The following is an 18526-nucleotide window of genomic DNA, read 5'->3' on the forward strand; positions in this document are numbered from 1 at the left end:
AAACACAATTGGGACTAATAGTCTCTGATTTGTGCATTTTTCAAATAAATATACTTTTAGAAAATAAATGATTCTTTTTATTAAAAAGTATAAATACATGCATACATGCTCACATAGTGTCATAACTAGAAGAACATAAAATAAAAGAAGAGGAGTTGTACATTATGGGTATGCCTTGGTATATGTAAATCAAGTCTGGGAAGGATATAGCCTGATCAACTATATCTGTCCGGGAATTGACTTGCATATACCGGGGGATGGTCAGGATGGACAACAAATCTAACAAAATCGTCTTACCGCTAGTACGCCTCATTCACGAAGCCGGTCTATAAGGGGGGTATAAGGTTGTTGCCTATAAAATGGCAACTTAATGGGTGTCCACTCTCACCCACCGCTTCCTTGATCGGTGGAGGGTCGTTAGCCGAACGGGTAAGACAAGGACTTATAAATTCTCATTAAAAGTATGATGAATATTATAAAGTAACTAAATGCTTTAAGAACTCAAAACTAAACATTTACAAATACTATAGGAGTATTTTGTGTTACTATAATAAAAATATTTTATACTTTCATTTTACCTCATAACCCAATGTATTGGGTCAATAAAAAGTATAAAATCGTATGTATCGTAAACATACCGGAAAACAACGTAATAATATACTTTATGTATAAAAGATTTCTCTCCCTATAAATACACTTTTACTAAAAGTACATTGGTTTACGACTTATGACAGAACCATGCCGCCAAGAAGAAGACCAAGACCTTCCAGCAACACAGCAACACCTCCTCCGCCGCCGCCTCCACAGTTTGATCCCGCGATGTTCCAGGCTGCAGTAACAGCAGCCGTAGCGGCCGCAATGTCGCAGATAGGGACCAACGGAGCTGGTGGTTCGGGATCGGGAGCTACACACTCTAACCACGGAGACAGTACGTGGCGTGCAAAAGAGTGTTCATACAAAGACTTCACAAATGGCAAACCCGACAACTTCAATGGAAGCGGGGGAGTCATCACGTTGATGCAATGGTTTGAAAAGACCGAAGTAGTCTTTCAGGTGTGCTCCTGCCCCGAAGCGAGCAAAGTTAAGTTCGCAACCTTAACCTTCACCGGCCGGGCCCTTACTTGGTGGAACTGCCGGGTTAAGTCACTTACTCTCGAAGTGGCTAGCTCCATAACCTGGGCAGAACTAAAAACGTTGATGATGAAGGAGTACTGCCCGAGAGGTGAAATTCAAAAGCTGGAACAAGAACTCTGGAACCTCAGGATGACGGGCTCTGACCTTGAAACCTACACCACCCGATTCAATGAATTGGCTCTCCTCTGCCCAACAATGGTTACTCCGGAGGAGAAAAAGGTGGAGCGATACCTTTGGGGACTGTCTCTCCACGTGCAAAGTAGTGTCCTGGCTTCAAGGCCAACTACTTTTGACAGTGCCAGGGAGCTGGCACAACAACTTGTTGACCACCGAGCCGGTCATAATACTACAACCACCACCACTGATAAATCAAAAGGGGGAAACAACAAAAGGAAGTTCTGGAACGAAAAGAAGAGCCAACCAGCACAGGACCCCGCTAAGAAGCAACAAATTGTTGCTGTCCATGCTGCCACTAATGCTGCCACTACTGCTACCACTCCAGCACCACCGAAGCCATATGCGGGAAAACTACCTAAGTGCAACAAGTGCAACTTTCACCACAATGGTGCTTGTAGGGAGATGCACTGTAACAACTGCGACAGGAAGGGGCACACTGCTCGTTTCTGTAAAGCGCCGGCTCAACCAATCAACCAAGTCGCCAGTACAGGGGCAACCCAGACCTGCTACAACTGTGGAGACGCAGGTCACTTCAAAAGAGACTGCCCCAAAGCACAAGCCCCTAATGCTGGTGGAGTAGGAAGAGTCCTGGCAATAGGACATGGGGAAGCAGTCGAGGATCCCACGGTGGTTACCGGTACGTTTCTCCTCAATAACTCTTATGCATGCGTACTATTCGATAGTGGAGCGGAGAGGAGTTTCGTGAGCCACCAATATAAATATTTACTTGAAAAAAATCCCCAATCACTAAAGGATACTTATGTAGTAGAAATGGCAAATGGGAAAGTAGAACGCACTAGCGATATATACTCAGAATGTACTCTCACTCTAGACAACCATACATTTAAAATTGACCTGATGCCAGTCACCATAAAAAGTTTCGACGTAATCATCGGGATGGATTGGTTAGTTCCTCACCGTGCCGACATTCTATGTTACGAAAGGGCCGTTCGCCTCAATCTACCAAATGACGAAACCCTTCTTATCTATGGTGACAAACCTAGTGCGAATTTACAAATCATCTCATGCATCAAAGCCCAAAAGTATCTCCGGAAGGAGTACCACGCCTTCTTAGCCCATGTAGTAGACAAGAAACAAGACGTGAAAGACATCAAGGACATCCCCGAAGTGTGTAACTTCCCGGATGTGTTCCCAGAGGATCTTCCTGGTGTACCACTCGCACGACAAGTCGATTTCAGAATTGACTTAATACCCGGAGCTACCCCCGTAGCCAGAGCTCCATACCGCCTCGCACCATCAGAAATGCAGGAGTTGTCCAGTCAGTTGACCGAGCTTTTGAACAAAGGGTTCATCAGACCAAGCTTCTCACCTTGGGGAGCACCAGTCCTTTTTGTAAAGAAGAAGGACGGATCCTTTCGCATGTGCATCGACTATCGGGAACTAAACAAGCTCACCATCAAAAACCGATATCCTCTGCCCCGAATCGACGACCTTTTCGACCAACTCCAAGGAGCAAATTTCTTCTCAAAGATCGACCTAAGGTCAGGCTACCATCAGCTACGAGTTCAAGAAGAAGATATTCCCAAAACTGCATTCAGAACTCGCTATGGGCACTACGAGTTTGTGGTGATGTCCTTCGGTTTAACAAACGCACCTGCGGTATTCATGGACCTAATGAATAGAGTGTGTCGACCCTACCTAGACAAGTTTGTAATCGTATTCATCGACGATATCTTGATCTACTCGCGAAGCGAAGAAGAGCATCGCCTACATCTACGCCAAGTGCTAGAGACGCTAAGAGCGGAGAAGCTTTATGCTAAGTTCTCTAAGTGTGAATTCTGGATTAGAGAAGTGGATTTCCTTGGACATGTGGTAAGTGAGAAAGGCATACATGTGGACCCCTCCAAGATCAAGGCAATCGAGAATTGGTCAGCACCCAAGACGCCAACCGAAATTCGACAATTCCTTGGGCTTGCTGGCTACTACCGAAGATTTATACAAAACTTCTCCAAGATTGCGAAACCACTCACCACCTTGACGCAGAAAGGTGTGATATTCAAGTGGGAAAATAAACAAGAAACTGCTTTCCAAACGTTAAAACAACCCCTATGCAGCGCACCGATCTTGTCTCTCCCAGAGGGAACCGAGGACTTCATAGTGTACTGTGATGCTTCGAATCAAGGCCTCGGATGTGTGCCCATGCAGAGAGGGAAGGTTATCGCGTATGCATCAAGACAGCTTAAGACGCACGAGGTTAATTATACTACGCACGACCTGGAATTAAGAGCAGTGGTATTCGCTTTGAAGATCTGGAGACACTACCTCTACGGCACGAAATGCACTATCTTCACTGATCACAAAAGTCTTCAGCATATCCTCAATCAGAAAGAGCTCAACATGCGACAGAGGAGATGGGTGGAGTTGCTGAATGACTACGAGTGCGAAATTCGTTATCATCCGGGCAAGGCCAATGTAGTGGCCGATGCCCTAAGCAGGAAGGAGTACTCGGGCCGCCGAGTAAAATCCTTAACAATGACAATCCATTCCCACCTGACCATACAAATCAAGGAAGCTCAACTGGAAGCTTTGAAACCAGAAAAGGTGGCAGGAGAGACATTAAGGGGAATGGATAAAAACTTAGAAGTCAAGGATGATGGAGCACGTTATATCATGAACCGGATTTGGACACCGAAGTTCGGTGGACTCCGAGATGTCGTCATGAATGAAGCACACAAGACTCGATACTCCATCCATCCCGGGTCGGGTAAGATGTATCTGGACCTCAAGAAATTATACTGGTGGCCGAACATGAAAGCTGAGATTACTACCTATGTGAGCAAGTGCCTGACTTGCGCTAAGGTCAAAACCGAATACCAGAAACCATCCGGGCTATTACAACAGCCGGATATACCTGAGTGGAAGTGGGAACGAATAACAATGGACTTCATAACCAAGCTGCCTAAGACATCGGGCGGTCTTGACACAATATGGGTAATTGTAGACAGATTGACCAAATCAGCACACTTTCTACCAATAAAAGAAACCGACAAGATGGAGAAGCTGACTAGAACGTACATCAGAGAGATTGTACGACTCCATGGTGTGCCGATATCCATTATCTCCGATAGAGATAGTAGATTTACCTCACGGTTTTGGCAGTCTCTACAAAAATCATTGGGAACTAGGCTTGACATGAGTACGGCCTACCACCCACAAACCGACGGACAGAGCGAGCGAACCATTCAAACGTTGGAAGACATGTTAAGAGCTTGTGTGATAGACTTCGGTAAAGCATGGGATACCCATCTACCGCTTATTGAATTCTCCTACAATAACAGCTATCATACTAGCATCAAAGTCGCTCCATTCGAAGCTCTTTACGGTCGCAAATGCAGATCACCCCTGTGTTGGGCTGAGGTGGGGGATACACAGCTAGCTAGAGGGCAAGTCTCTAATAGCACCCTCACTGGCCCTGAAATCATAAGGGAAACCACAGAAAAGATCGTTCAAATTCGAGAGAGACTGAAAGCGTCTCGCGATCGGCAAAAGAGTTACGCAGACAAACGACGCAAACCCTTGGAATTCCAGGTGGGTGATCGAGTACTACTAAAAGTTTCCCCTTGGAAAGGAATGATACGATTCGGCAAACGCGGGAAACTAAATCCAAGGTACATCGGGCAATTTGAAATCCTTGCTAGGATTGGGCCAGTAGCATACAAGCTTCGATTACCTCAGGAACTTGACAAAGTACATCCCACGTTTCACGTGTCTAACCTAAAGAAGTGTTTGTCTGATGAGACACTCGTAATACCACTCGACGAAATCAAAGTTAACGAAAATCTCCACTTCGTGGAGGAACCAGTCGAAATCATGGATCGGGAAATCAAACGAACGAAACAAAGTCGTATTCCCATCGTGAAGGTACGTTGGAACGCTAAACGAGGACCCGAATTCACCTGGGAACGCGAGGATCAGATGAAACAAAAGTATCCACATCTCTTTCCAAACTCTTGAAATCCCAGTCAAAATGAAAATTTCGGGACGAAATTCCTTCTAACGGGGGGATGATGTGACAACCGTCAAATTTCGGTAAATTCAAAGTCAACAAGTCAAACCGGTCAACTCCAATAACCCTTGTATGCTAGGGTTTACGTTATGTAATCACTATACAATTCACTATTTTAATGAGAAATCATCATTTGGAAAGTTCATGTGTTTGATTTTCCTTAGCCTTAACAGTGCTAAACAACGAACCAAAGCGATAAAACACTATTGCACAATCATCGGGATTGTGTACGACACTAAAACACGGTTTAATGGGGTTTACGAACCTTGCGTTGTGAAGCCGGACACTCAAATTAATCACAAACGAAACCTCTCTAAATCGTTTTCACTCTATCTCTTTCTAATTGAAATCTCTCCCAAATCTCTCTCAAAAGTTACTTTAACTTTTTGTAATCATTTGGGTCATCTCGACCCTTAACCGGGTCCAAAATCGCTTGAAACAGGATAAAAACGAGTAAAATAACTTTAAGGATCCGAAACCAAAGCTTCTGGTCCGAAGCTGTGTCCGAGGTCCGAGGTCCGAAGTCCGAGGTCCGAGGTCCGAAGGACCAGTGTCCGAAGTCCCGTCCGTCCGAAGCAGTGTCCGAAGTCGTGTCCGAAGTCCGAAGCCGTGTCCGAAGTCCGAAGGTCCGAAGTGAAGCCTCGCAGACAGGCCCTTTTTACCGGTTTTTCGACTACGACTTCGTTTTAACTCCGTTTTTCATTATTTTAACGTGGGATTTTCACCCAAAACTTTATTTTATAAACTAAGGCCCCAAAATATATAAATCTCCAGGGTTTTTATAAAATATATTAAAAGAATTGGTGATTGATCTAATTATTGAGGGAATATTTGCTTTTCCTTAATTTATGGCAAAAACAACCCACTACCACCTCACTCTATGATCAGCCACTCTTTCCCACTACCCCTTGTCTCCTTAGTGGACCTTTACAGCCAATCTCCAGCTCTTCCCACGTTCTAAGAGCTGGTTGATTGATCCTCTCTCCTCATTCTCCATAAAAACTCTTTCATTCTACACTTAGCAACCAAGAACACTCTCCAAAATTCTCTCATCTTTTCTCTTAACTTCAAGAACTTCAAGGCTTTCTCCAGGGATTTCTTTCTTCAATTAGTAAGTATCTTCATCATTCACATAATTATTAAACTCCATTCTACTCAAATTATTGATATCTTACACAAGTTCCATCTTATTCGGTGTTAGATTTTCGAATCATCAAGACATCTTCTTAGTGTTCTTGAGTTGAACACTTCCTTTCTCTCACTTTCATCTACTGAAACCACATAAGGTGAGTTCATACCCATACATTTACATGTTTTTCTTAAGTTTTAAGGAGGGAATACAAGTAAAATCATCAAGAACACAATTAAACTTTTTCTAACAGATTGCATCAGAAAAGATGGACGTTAATCACGGACTGTTTTGGTCAACTTAAATATATTAGTTTTCAAAGCTGTTTCAGGTGCAAGTAGTTCAAACTCTTAGCTTTAAAATGACTACTTGCACATCTCCAAATGATTTTTCTACAATTAATGGTGATTTTTACAAAACTGCCTGTCATTTCAGAGGCAAACCCGGACCAGTCTGTGATTATGAACATTTTCACCTCTGTTAGAGATCACTAAAAATCATGATAAAAATTTACGAACAAACTAGACTCATATTCCAAACTCTCAAAATTTGCGGATTTGGATTTAGAGCTGTGATGATTTTTCTATAAATTTTCTAAGAACGGTAACAGAAACTGTTTTTAACGAAAAGTTGCTGTTAATTTCATTTCACCTTGTAACATGTTGAGCAAGGTGTATATCTTTATGTGACTATATGTTACTGCAATATATGATATTTTATCTTAATATTTAGACACACATCAGTTTACAACTGGATTTGGTCATATAAAATATAAAGAATAACAAGTGATTATAATCAAAGTACAATCGATACATTCAAACATAAAATAAACTATTTTGAATATAGTTTGCATACATTACCACGTACTACCCTTGGTTGATAAACTATAATAGGTATAGTTTATGATACATTACATAACACATACATTTAAAAAGGGTACATTTATACAAAGGATATTTTCATTAAGCAAGGTACGACCATACGGTACCAAGTTTTCATAACACGTAATTCCGTTAATGACTTTGTGAGACATTTACTTCAAATTACCATTAAGTCCTGTATTGTAACCAGAGTCTCCTTAAGGGAGAGCGTGATACTTGTGTATAGATCTATATTGGGTTTGACAAACCCACACCTAAACTGCATGCAACAGTTAGACCGATAGGTCTGGGGTGACAAATGTCATAACATTTCCGACGCTTGAAGAACGTCGTTTTAGGCAACCTTGGTCATAGTATGGTTATAATAAACTCACATAAAGTATTAACAAACATTGGAATTTACGGGAACTTCATTAAAAATTTAACGAGTTTATGTCGATTTAAACTTGCATTGTTTTACTATAAATATGACAAATTACTTGTACATTTCGGTCTTTGGGTTTTAAGACTACATTTACACATTAAGGAAAATATTGGATTTTTCTAACACAAATACTACTTTTACAAACGAAAGGCTTTTAATAATACCAAACAGAAGCTTATAAACTCACCAACCTTTGTGTTGACACTTTTTCAAACAACTTGTATTCTCAGGAAATCATTAAACAGGTAATCAAGTGCATTTGAGGATGGGACGCTAAGGCGTCTACTATTTCATATTTTATCAACATATTGTGATTGATTCGTAAACATGTAATTCATACAATGATGTAATTTTTTTCAATTATATATATATGTTGGTTGTGTTTGCTTGAATTACTATTACAATTGCTGTTATGATACTATACATGAAGTCCTCCACCCCCGGACGTTTCCGCCATCCTTGGTTTGGGGGTGTGACAGATTGGTATCAGAGCGCAGTTTATAGTGAATTAAGTATATCAAACCACATAAGATATACAAACTATAAACACAATTGGGACTAATAGTCTCTGATTTGTGCATTTTTCAAATAAATATACTTTTAGAAAATAAATGATTCTTTTTATTAAAAAGTATAAATACATGCATACATGCTCACATAGTGTCATAACTAGAAGAACATAAAATAAAAGAAGAGGAGTTGTACATTATGGGTATGCCTTGGTATATGTAAATCAAGTCTGGGAAGGATATAGCCTGATCAACTATATCTGTCCGGGAATTGACTTGCATATACCGGGGGATGGTCAGGATGGACAACAAATCTAACAAAATCGTCTTACCGCTAGTACGCCTCATTCACGAAGCCGGTCTATAAGGGGGGTATAAGGTTGTTGCCTATAAAATGGCAACTTAATGGGTGTCCACTCTCACCCACCGCTTCCTTGATCGGTGGAGGGTCGTTAGCCGAACGGGTAAGACAAGGACTTATAAATTCTCATTAAAAGTATGATGAATATTATAAAGTAACTAAATGCTTTAAGAACTCAAAACTAAACATTTACAAATACTATAGGAGTATTTTGTGTTACTATAATAAAAATATTTTATACTTTCATTTTACCTCATAACCCAATGTATTGGGTCAATAAAAAGTATAAAATCGTATGTATCGTAAACATACCGGAAAACAACGTAATAATATACTTTATGTATAAAAGATTTCTCTCCCTATAAATACACTTTTACTAAAAGTACATTGGTTTACGACTTATGACAGAACCATGCCGCCAAGAAGAAGACCAAGACCTTCCAGCAACACAGCAACACCTCCTCCGCCGCCGCCTCCACAGTTTGATCCCGCGATGTTCCAGGCTGCAGTAACAGCAGCCGTAGCGGCCGCAATGTCGCAGATAGGGACCAACGGAGCTGGTGGTTCGGGATCGGGAGCTACACACTCTAACCACGGAGACAGTACGTGGCGTGTAAAAGAGTGTTCATACAAAGACTTCACAAATGGCAAACCCGACAACTTCAATGGAAGCGGGGGAGTCATCACGTTGATGCAATGGTTTGAAAAGACCGAAGTAGTCTTTCAGGTGTGCTCCTGCCCCGAAGCGAGCAAAGTTAAGTTCGCAACCTTAACCTTCACCGGCCGGGCCCTTACTTGGTGGAACTGCCGGGTTAAGTCACTTACTCTCGAAGTGGCTAGCTCCATAACCTGGGCAGAACTAAAAACGTTGATGATGAAGGAGTACTGCCCGAGAGGTGAAATTCAAAAGCTGGAACAAGAACTCTGGAACCTCAGGATGACGGGCTCTGACCTTGAAACCTACACCACCCGATTCAATGAATTGGCTCTCCTCTGCCCAACAATGGTTACTCCGGAGGAGAAAAAGGTGGAGCGATACCTTTGGGGACTGTCTCTCCACGTGCAAAGTAGTGTCCTGGCTTCAAGGCCAACTACTTTTGACAGTGCCAGGGAGCTGGCACAACAACTTGTTGACCACCGAGCCGGTCATAATACTACAACCACCACCACTGATAAATCAAAAGGGGGAAACAACAAAAGGAAGTTCTGGAACGAAAAGAAGAGCCAACCAGCACAGGACCCCGCTAAGAAGCAACAAATTGTTGCTGTCCATGCTGCCACTAATGCTGCCACTACTGCTACCACTCCAGCACCACCGAAGCCATATGCGGGAAAACTACCTAAGTGCAACAAGTGCAACTTTCACCACAATGGTGCTTGTAGGGAGATGCACTGTAACAACTGCGACAGGAAGGGGCACACTGCTCGTTTCTGTAAAGCGCCGGCTCAACCAATCAACCAAGTCGCCAGTACGGGGGCAACCCATACCTGCTACAACTGTGGAGACGCAGGTCACTTCAAAAGAGACTGCCCCAAAGCACAAGCCCCTAATGCTGGTGGAGTAGGAAGAGTCCTGGCAATAGGACATGGGGAAGCAGTCGAGGATCCCACGGTGGTTACCGGTACGTTTCTCCTCAATAACTCTTATGCATGCGTACTATTCGATAGTGGAGCGGAGAGGAGTTTCGTGAGCCACCAATATAAATATTTACTTGAAAAAAATCCCCAATCACTAAAGGATACTTATGTAGTAGAAATGGCAAATGGGAAAGTAGAACGCACTAGCGATATATACTCAGAATGTACTCTCACTCTAGACAACCATACATTTAAAATTGACCTGATGCCAGTCACCATAAAAAGTTTCGACGTAATCATCGGGATGGATTGGTTAGTTCCTCACCGTGCCGACATTCTATGTTACGAAAGGGCCGTTCGCCTCAATCTACCAAATGACGAAACCCTTCTTATCTATGGTGACAAACCTAGTGCGAATTTACAAATCATCTCATGCATCAAAGCCCAAAAGTATCTCCGGAAGGAGTACCACGCCTTCTTAGCCCATGTAGTAGACAAGAAACAAGACGTGAAAGACATCAAGGACATCCCCGAAGTGTGTAACTTCCCGGATGTGTTCCCAGAGGATCTTCCTGGTGTACCACTCGCACGACAAGTCGATTTCAGAATTGACTTAATACCCGGAGCTACCCCCGTAGCCAGAGCTCCATACCGCCTCGCACCATCAGAAATGCAGGAGTTGTCCAGTCAGTTGACCGAGCTTTTGAACAAAGGGTTCATCAGACCAAGCTTCTCACCTTGGGGAGCACCAGTCCTTTTTGTAAAGAAGAAGGACGGATCCTTTCGCATGTGCATCGACTATCGGGAACTAAACAAGCTCACCATCAAAAACCGATATCCTCTGCCCCGAATCGACGACCTTTTCGACCAACTCCAAGGAGCAAATTTCTTCTCAAAGATCGACCTAAGGTCAGGCTACCATCAGCTACGAGTTCAAGAAGAAGATATTCCCAAAACTGCATTCAGAACTCGCTATGGGCACTACGAGTTTGTGGTGATGTCCTTCGGTTTAACAAACGCACCTGCGGTATTCATGGACCTAATGAATAGAGTGTGTCGACCCTACCTAGACAAGTTTGTAATCGTATTCATCGACGATATCTTGATCTACTCGCGAAGCGAAGAAGAGCATCGCCTACATCTACGCCAAGTGCTAGAGACGCTAAGAGCGGAGAAGCTTTATGCTAAGTTCTCTAAGTGTGAATTCTGGATTAGAGAAGTGGATTTCCTTGGACATGTGGTAAGTGAGAAAGGCATACATGTGGACCCCTCCAAGATCAAGGCAATCGAGAATTGGTCAGCACCCAAGACGCCAACCGAAATTCGACAATTCCTTGGGCTTGCTGGCTACTACCGAAGATTTATACAAAACTTCTCCAAGATTGCGAAACCACTCACCACCTTGACGCAGAAAGGTGTGATATTCAAGTGGGAAAATAAACAAGAAACTGCTTTCCAAACGTTAAAACAACCCCTATGCAGCGCACCGATCTTGTCTCTCCCAGAGGGAACCGAGGACTTCATAGTGTACTGTGATGCTTCGAATCAAGGCCTCGGATGTGTGCCCATGCAGAGAGGGAAGGTTATCGCGTATGCATCAAGACAGCTTAAGACGCACGAGGTTAATTATACTACGCACGACCTGGAATTAAGAGCAGTGGTATTCGCTTTGAAGATCTGGAGACACTACCTCTACGGCACGAAATGCACTATCTTCACTGATCACAAAAGTCTTCAGCATATCCTCAATCAGAAAGAGCTCAACATGCGACAGAGGAGATGGGTGGAGTTGCTGAATGACTACGAGTGCGAAATTCGTTATCATCCGGGCAAGGCCAATGTAGTGGCCGATGCCCTAAGCAGGAAGGAGTACTCGGGCCGCCGAGTAAAATCCTTAACAATGACAATCCATTCCCACCTGACCATACAAATCAAGGAAGCTCAACTGGAAGCTTTGAAACCAGAAAAGGTGGCAGGAGAGACATTAAGGGGAATGGATAAAAACTTAGAAGTCAAGGATGATGGAGCACGTTATATCATGAACCGGATTTGGACACCGAAGTTCGGTGGACTCCGAGATGTCGTCATGAATGAAGCACACAAGACTCGATACTCCATCCATCCCGGGTCGGGTAAGATGTATCTGGACCTCAAGAAATTATACTGGTGGCCGAACATGAAAGCTGAGATTGCTACCTATGTGAGCAAGTGCCTGACTTGCGCTAAGGTCAAAACCGAATACCAGAAACCATCCGGGCTATTACAACAGCCGGATATACCTGAGTGGAAGTGGGAACGAATAACAATGGACTTCATAACCAAGCTGCCTAAGACATCGGGCGGTCTTGACACAATATGGGTAATTGTAGACAGATTGACCAAATCAGCACACTTTCTACCAATAAAAGAAACCGACAAGATGGAGAAGCTGACTAGAACGTACATCAGAGAGATTGTACGACTCCATGGTGTGCCGATATCCATTATCTCCGATAGAGATAGTAGATTTACCTCACGGTTTTGGCAGTCTCTACAAAAATCATTGGGAACTAGGCTTGACATGAGTACGGCCTACCACCCACAAACCGACGGACAGAGCGAGCGAACCATTCAAACGTTGGAAGACATGTTAAGAGCTTGTGTGATAGACTTCGGTAAAGCATGGGATACCCATCTACCGCTTATTGAATTCTCCTACAATAACAGCTATCATACTAGCATCAAAGTCGCTCCATTCGAAGCTCTTTACGGTCGCAAATGCAGATCACCCCTGTGTTGGGCTGAGGTGGGGGATACACAGCTAGCTAGAGGGCAAGTCTCTAATAGCACCCTCACTGGCCCTGAAATCATAAGGGAAACCACAGAAAAGATCGTTCAAATTCGAGAGAGACTGAAAGCGTCTCGCGATCGGCAAAAGAGTTACGCAGACAAACGACGCAAACCCTTGGAATTCCAGGTGGGTGATCGAGTACTACTAAAAGTTTCCCCTTGGAAAGGAATGATACGATTCGGCAAACGCGGGAAACTAAATCCAAGGTACATCGGGCAATTTGAAATCCTTGCTAGGATTGGGCCAGTAGCATACAAGCTTCGATTACCTCAGGAACTTGACAAAGTACATCCCACGTTTCACGTGTCTAACCTAAAGAAGTGTTTGTCTGATGAGACACTCGTAATACCACTCGACGAAATCAAAGTTAACGAAAATCTCCACTTCGTGGAGGAACCAGTCGAAATCATGGATCGGGAAATCAAACGAACGAAACAAAGTCGTATTCCCATCGTGAAGGTACGTTGGAACGCTAAACGAGGACCCGAATTCACCTGGGAACGCGAGGATCAGATGAAACAAAAGTATCCACATCTCTTTCCAAACTCTTGAAATCCCAGTCAAAATGAAAATTTCGGGACGAAATTCCTTCTAACGGGGGGATGATGTGACAACCGTCAAATTTCGGTAAATTCAAAGTCAACAAGTCAAACCGGTCAACTCCAATAACCCTTGTATGCTAGGGTTTACGTTATGTAATCACTATACAATTCACTATTTTAATGAGAAATCATCATTTGGAAAGTTCATGTGTTTGATTTTCCTTAGCCTTAACAGTGCTAAACAACGAACCAAAGCGATAAAACACTATTGCACAATCATCGGGATTGTGTACGACACTAAAACACGGTTTAATGGGGTTTACGAACCTTGCGTTGTGAAGCCGGACACTCAAATTAATCACAAACGAAACCTCTCTAAATCGTTTTCACTCTATCTCTTTCTAATTGAAATCTCTCCCAAATCTCTCTCAAAAGTTACTTTAACTTTTTGTAATCATTTGGGTCATCTCGACCCTTAACCGGGTCCAAAATCGCTTGAAACAGGATAAAAACGAGTAAAATAACTTTAAGGATCCGAAACCAAAGCTTCTGGTCCGAAGCTGTGTCCGAGGTCCGAGGTCCGAAGTCCGAGGTCCGAGGTCCGAAGGACCAGTGTCCGAAGTCCCGTCCGTCCGAAGCAGTGTCCGAAGTCGTGTCCGAAGTCCGAAGCCGTGTCCGAAGTCCGAAGGTCCGAAGTGAAGCCTCGCAGACAGGCCCTTTTTACCGGTTTTTCGACTACGACTTCGTTTTAACTCCGTTTTTCATTATTTTAACGTGGGATTTTCACCCAAAACTTTATTTTATAAACTAAGGCCCCAAAATATATAAATCTCCAGGGTTTTTATAAAATATATTAAAAGAATTGGTGATTGATCTAATTATTGAGGGAATATTTGCTTTTCCTTAATTTATGGCAAAAACAACCCACTACCACCTCACTCTATGATCAGCCACTCTTTCCCACTACCCCTTGTCTCCTTAGTGGACCTTTACAGCCAATCTCCAGCTCTTCCCACGTTCTAAGAGCTGGTTGATTGATCCTCTCTCCTCATTCTCCATAAAAACTCTTTCATTCTACACTTAGCAACCAAGAACACTCTCCAAAATTCTCTCATCTTTTCTCTTAACTTCAAGAACTTCAAGGCTTTCTCCAGGGATTTCTTTCTTCAATTAGTAAGTATCTTCATCATTCACATAATTATTAAACTCCATTCTACTCAAATTATTGATATCTTACACAAGTTCCATCTTATTCGGTGTTAGATTTTCGAATCATCAAGACATCTTCTTAGTGTTCTTGAGTTGAACACTTCCTTTCTCTCACTTTCATCTACTGAAACCACATAAGGTGAGTTCATACCCATACATTTACATGTTTTTCTTAAGTTTTAAGGAGGGAATACAAGTAAAATCATCAAGAACACAATTAAACTTTTTCTAACAGATTGCATCAGAAAAGATGGACGTTAATCACGGACTGTTTTGGTCAACTTAAATATATTAGTTTTCAAAGCTGTTTCAGGTGCAAGTAGTTCAAACTCTTAGCTTTAAAATGACTACTTGCACATCTCCAAATGATTTTTCTACAATTAATGGTGATTTTTACAAAACTGCCTGTCATTTCAGAGGCAAACCCGGACCAGTCTGTGATTATGAACATTTTCACCTCTGTTAGAGATCACTAAAAATCATGATAAAAATTTACGAACAAACTAGACTCATATTCCAAACTCTCAAAATTTGCGGATTTGGATTTAGAGCTGTGATGATTTTTCTATAAATTTTCTAAGAACGGTAACAGAAACTGTTTTTAACGAAAAGTTGCTGTTAATTTCATTTCACCTTGTAACATGTTGAGCAAGGTGTATATCTTTATGTGACTATATGTTACTGCAATATATGATATTTTATCTTAATATTTAGACACACATCAGTTTACAACTGGATTTGGTCATATAAAATATAAAGAATAACAAGTGATTATAATCAAAGTACAATCGATACATTCAAACATAAAATAAACTATTTTGAATATAGTTTGCATACATTACCACGTACTACCCTTGGTTGATAAACTATAATAGGTATAGTTTATGATACATTACATAACACATACATTTAAAAAGGGTACATTTATACAAAGGATATTTTCATTAAGCAAGGTACGACCATACGGTACCAAGTTTTCATAACACGTAATTCCGTTAATGACTTTGTGAGACATTTACTTCAAATTACCATTAAGTCCTGTATTGTAACCAGAGTCTCCTTAAGGGAGAGCGTGATACTTGTGTATAGATCTATATTGGGTTTGACAAACCCACACCTAAACTGCATGCAACAGTTAGACCGATAGGTCTGGGGTGACAAATGTCATAACATTTCCGACGCTTGAAGAACGTCGTTTTAGGCAACCTTGGTCATAGTATGGTTATAATAAACTCACATAAAGTATTAACAAACATTGGAATTTACGGGAACTTCATTAAAAATTTAACGAGTTTATGTCGATTTAAACTTGCATTGTTTTACTATAAATATGACAAATTACTTGTACATTTCGGTCTTTGGGTTTTAAGACTACATTTACACATTAAGGAAAATATTGGATTTTTCTAACACAAATACTACTTTTACAAACGAAAGGCTTTTAATAATACCAAACAGAAGCTTATAAACTCACCAACCTTTGTGTTGACACTTTTTCAAACAACTTGTATTCTCAGGAAATCATTAAACAGGTAATCAAGTGCATTTGAGGATGGGACGCTAAGGCGTCTACTATTTCATATTTTATCAACATATTGTGATTGATTCGTAAACATGTAATTCATACAATGATGTAATTTTTTTCAATTATATATATATGTTGGTTGTGTTTGCTTGAATTACTATTACAATTGCTGTTATGATACTATACATGAAGTCCTCCACCCCCAGACGTTTCCGCCATCCTTGGTTTGGGGGTGTGACAGATTGGTATCAGAGCGCAGTTTATAGTGAATTAAGTATATCAAACCACATAAGATATACAAACTATAAACACAATTGGGACTAATAGTCTCTGATTTGTGCATTTTTCAAATAAATATACTTTTAGAAAATAAATGATTCTTTTTATTAAAAAGTATAAATACATGCATACATGCTCACATAGTGTCATAACTAGAAGAACATAAAATAAAAGAAGAGGAGTTGTACATTATGGGTATGCCTTGGTATATGTAAATCAAGTCTGGGAAGGATATAGCCTGATCAACTATATCTGTCCGGGAATTGACTTGCATATACCGGGGGATGGTCAGGATGGACAACAAATCTAACAAAATCGTCTTACCGCTAGTACGCCTCATTCACGAAGCCGGTCTATAAGGGGGGTATAAGGTTGTTGCCTATAAAATGGCAACTTAATGGGTGTCCACTCTCACCCACCGCTTCCTTGATCGGTGGAGGGTCGTTAGCCGAACGGGTAAGACAAGGACTTATAAATTCTCATTAAAAGTATGATGAATATTATAAAGTAACTAAATGCTTTAAGAACTCAAAACTAAACATTTACAAATACTATAGGAGTATTTTGTGTTACTATAATAAAAATATTTTATACTTTCATTTTACCTCATAACCCAATGTATTGGGTCAATAAAAAGTATAAAATCGTATGTATCGTAAACATACCGGAAAACAACGTAATAATATACTTTATGTATAAAAGATTTCTCTCCCTATAAATACACTTTTACTAAAAGTACATTGGTTTACGACTTATGACAGAACCATGCCGCCAAGAAGAAGACCAAGACCTTCCAGCAACACAGCAACACCTCCTCCGCCGCCGCCTCCACAGTTTGATCCCGCGATGTTCCAGGCTGCAGTAACAGCAGCCGTAGCGGCCGCAATGTCGCAGATAGGGACCAACGGAGCTGGTGGTTCGGGATCGGGAGCTACACACTCTAACCACGGAGACAGTACGTGGCGTGCAAAAGAGTGTTCATACAAAGACTTCACAAATGGCAAACCCGACAACTTCAATGGAAGCGGGGGAGTCATCACGTTGATGCAATGGTTTGAAAAGACCGAAGTAGTCTTTCAGGTGTGCTCCTGCCCCGAAGCGAGCAAAGTTAAGTTCGCAACCTTAACCTTCACCGGCCGGGCCCTTACTTGGTGGAACTGCCGGGTTAAGTCACTTACTCTCGAAGTGGCTAGCTCCATAACCTGGGCAGAACTAAAAACGTTGATGATGAAGGAGTACTGCCCGAGAGGTGAAATTCAAAAGCTGGAACAAGAACTCTGGAACCTCAGGATGACGGGCTCTGACCTTGAAACCTACACCACCCGATTCAATGAATTGGCTCTCCTCTGCCCAACAATGGTTACTCCGGAGGAGAAAAAGGTGGAGCGATACCTTTGGGGACTGTCTCTCCACGTGCAAAGTAGTGTCCTGGCTTCAAGGCCAACTACTTTTGACAGTGCCAGGGAGCTGGCACAACAACTTGTTGACCACCGAGCCGGTCATAATACTACAACCACCACCACTGATAAATCAAAAGGGGGAAACAACAAAAGGAAGTTCTGGAACGAAAAGAAGAGCCAACCAGCACAGGACCCCGCTAAGAAGCAACAAATTGTTGCTGTCCATGCTGCCACTAATGCTGCCACTACTGCTACCACTCCAGCACCACCGAAGCCATATGCGGGAAAACTACCTAAGTGCAACAAGTGCAACTTTCACCACAATGGTGCTTGTAGGGAGATGCACTGTAACAACTGCGACAGGAAGGGGCACACTGCTCGTTTCTGTAAAGCGCCGGCTCAACCAATCAACCAAGTCGCCAGTACGGGGGCAACCCAGACCTGCTACAACTGTGGAGACGCAGGTCACTTCAAAAGAGACTGCCCCAAAGCACAAGCCCCTAATGCTGGTGGAGTAGGAA

General features: G+C 42.1%; 1 protein-coding gene across 1 annotated transcript in view; it reads left to right on the forward strand.

The window, feature by feature from the left end:
* The first annotated feature begins 2937 nt into the window (after positions 1-2937).
* Positions 2938-18526, forward strand: part of LOC145127785 (uncharacterized) — a 35442-nt gene continuing 19853 nt past the window's right edge. The window contains exons 1-2 of the mRNA XM_079062919.1: positions 2938-3773; positions 11271-12089. Coding sequence (XP_078919045.1) covers positions 2938-3773; positions 11271-12089 — 1655 coding nt within the window. The remainder of the gene's footprint in view (positions 3774-11270; positions 12090-18526) is intronic.

This window comes from Lactuca virosa, chromosome 1 (assembly GCF_052849685.1).
Source record: "Lactuca virosa cultivar CGN04683 chromosome 1, Lactuca_virosa_CGN04683_v6, whole genome shotgun sequence".
Classification (NCBI taxonomy): Eukaryota; Viridiplantae; Streptophyta; class Magnoliopsida; order Asterales; family Asteraceae; genus Lactuca; species Lactuca virosa.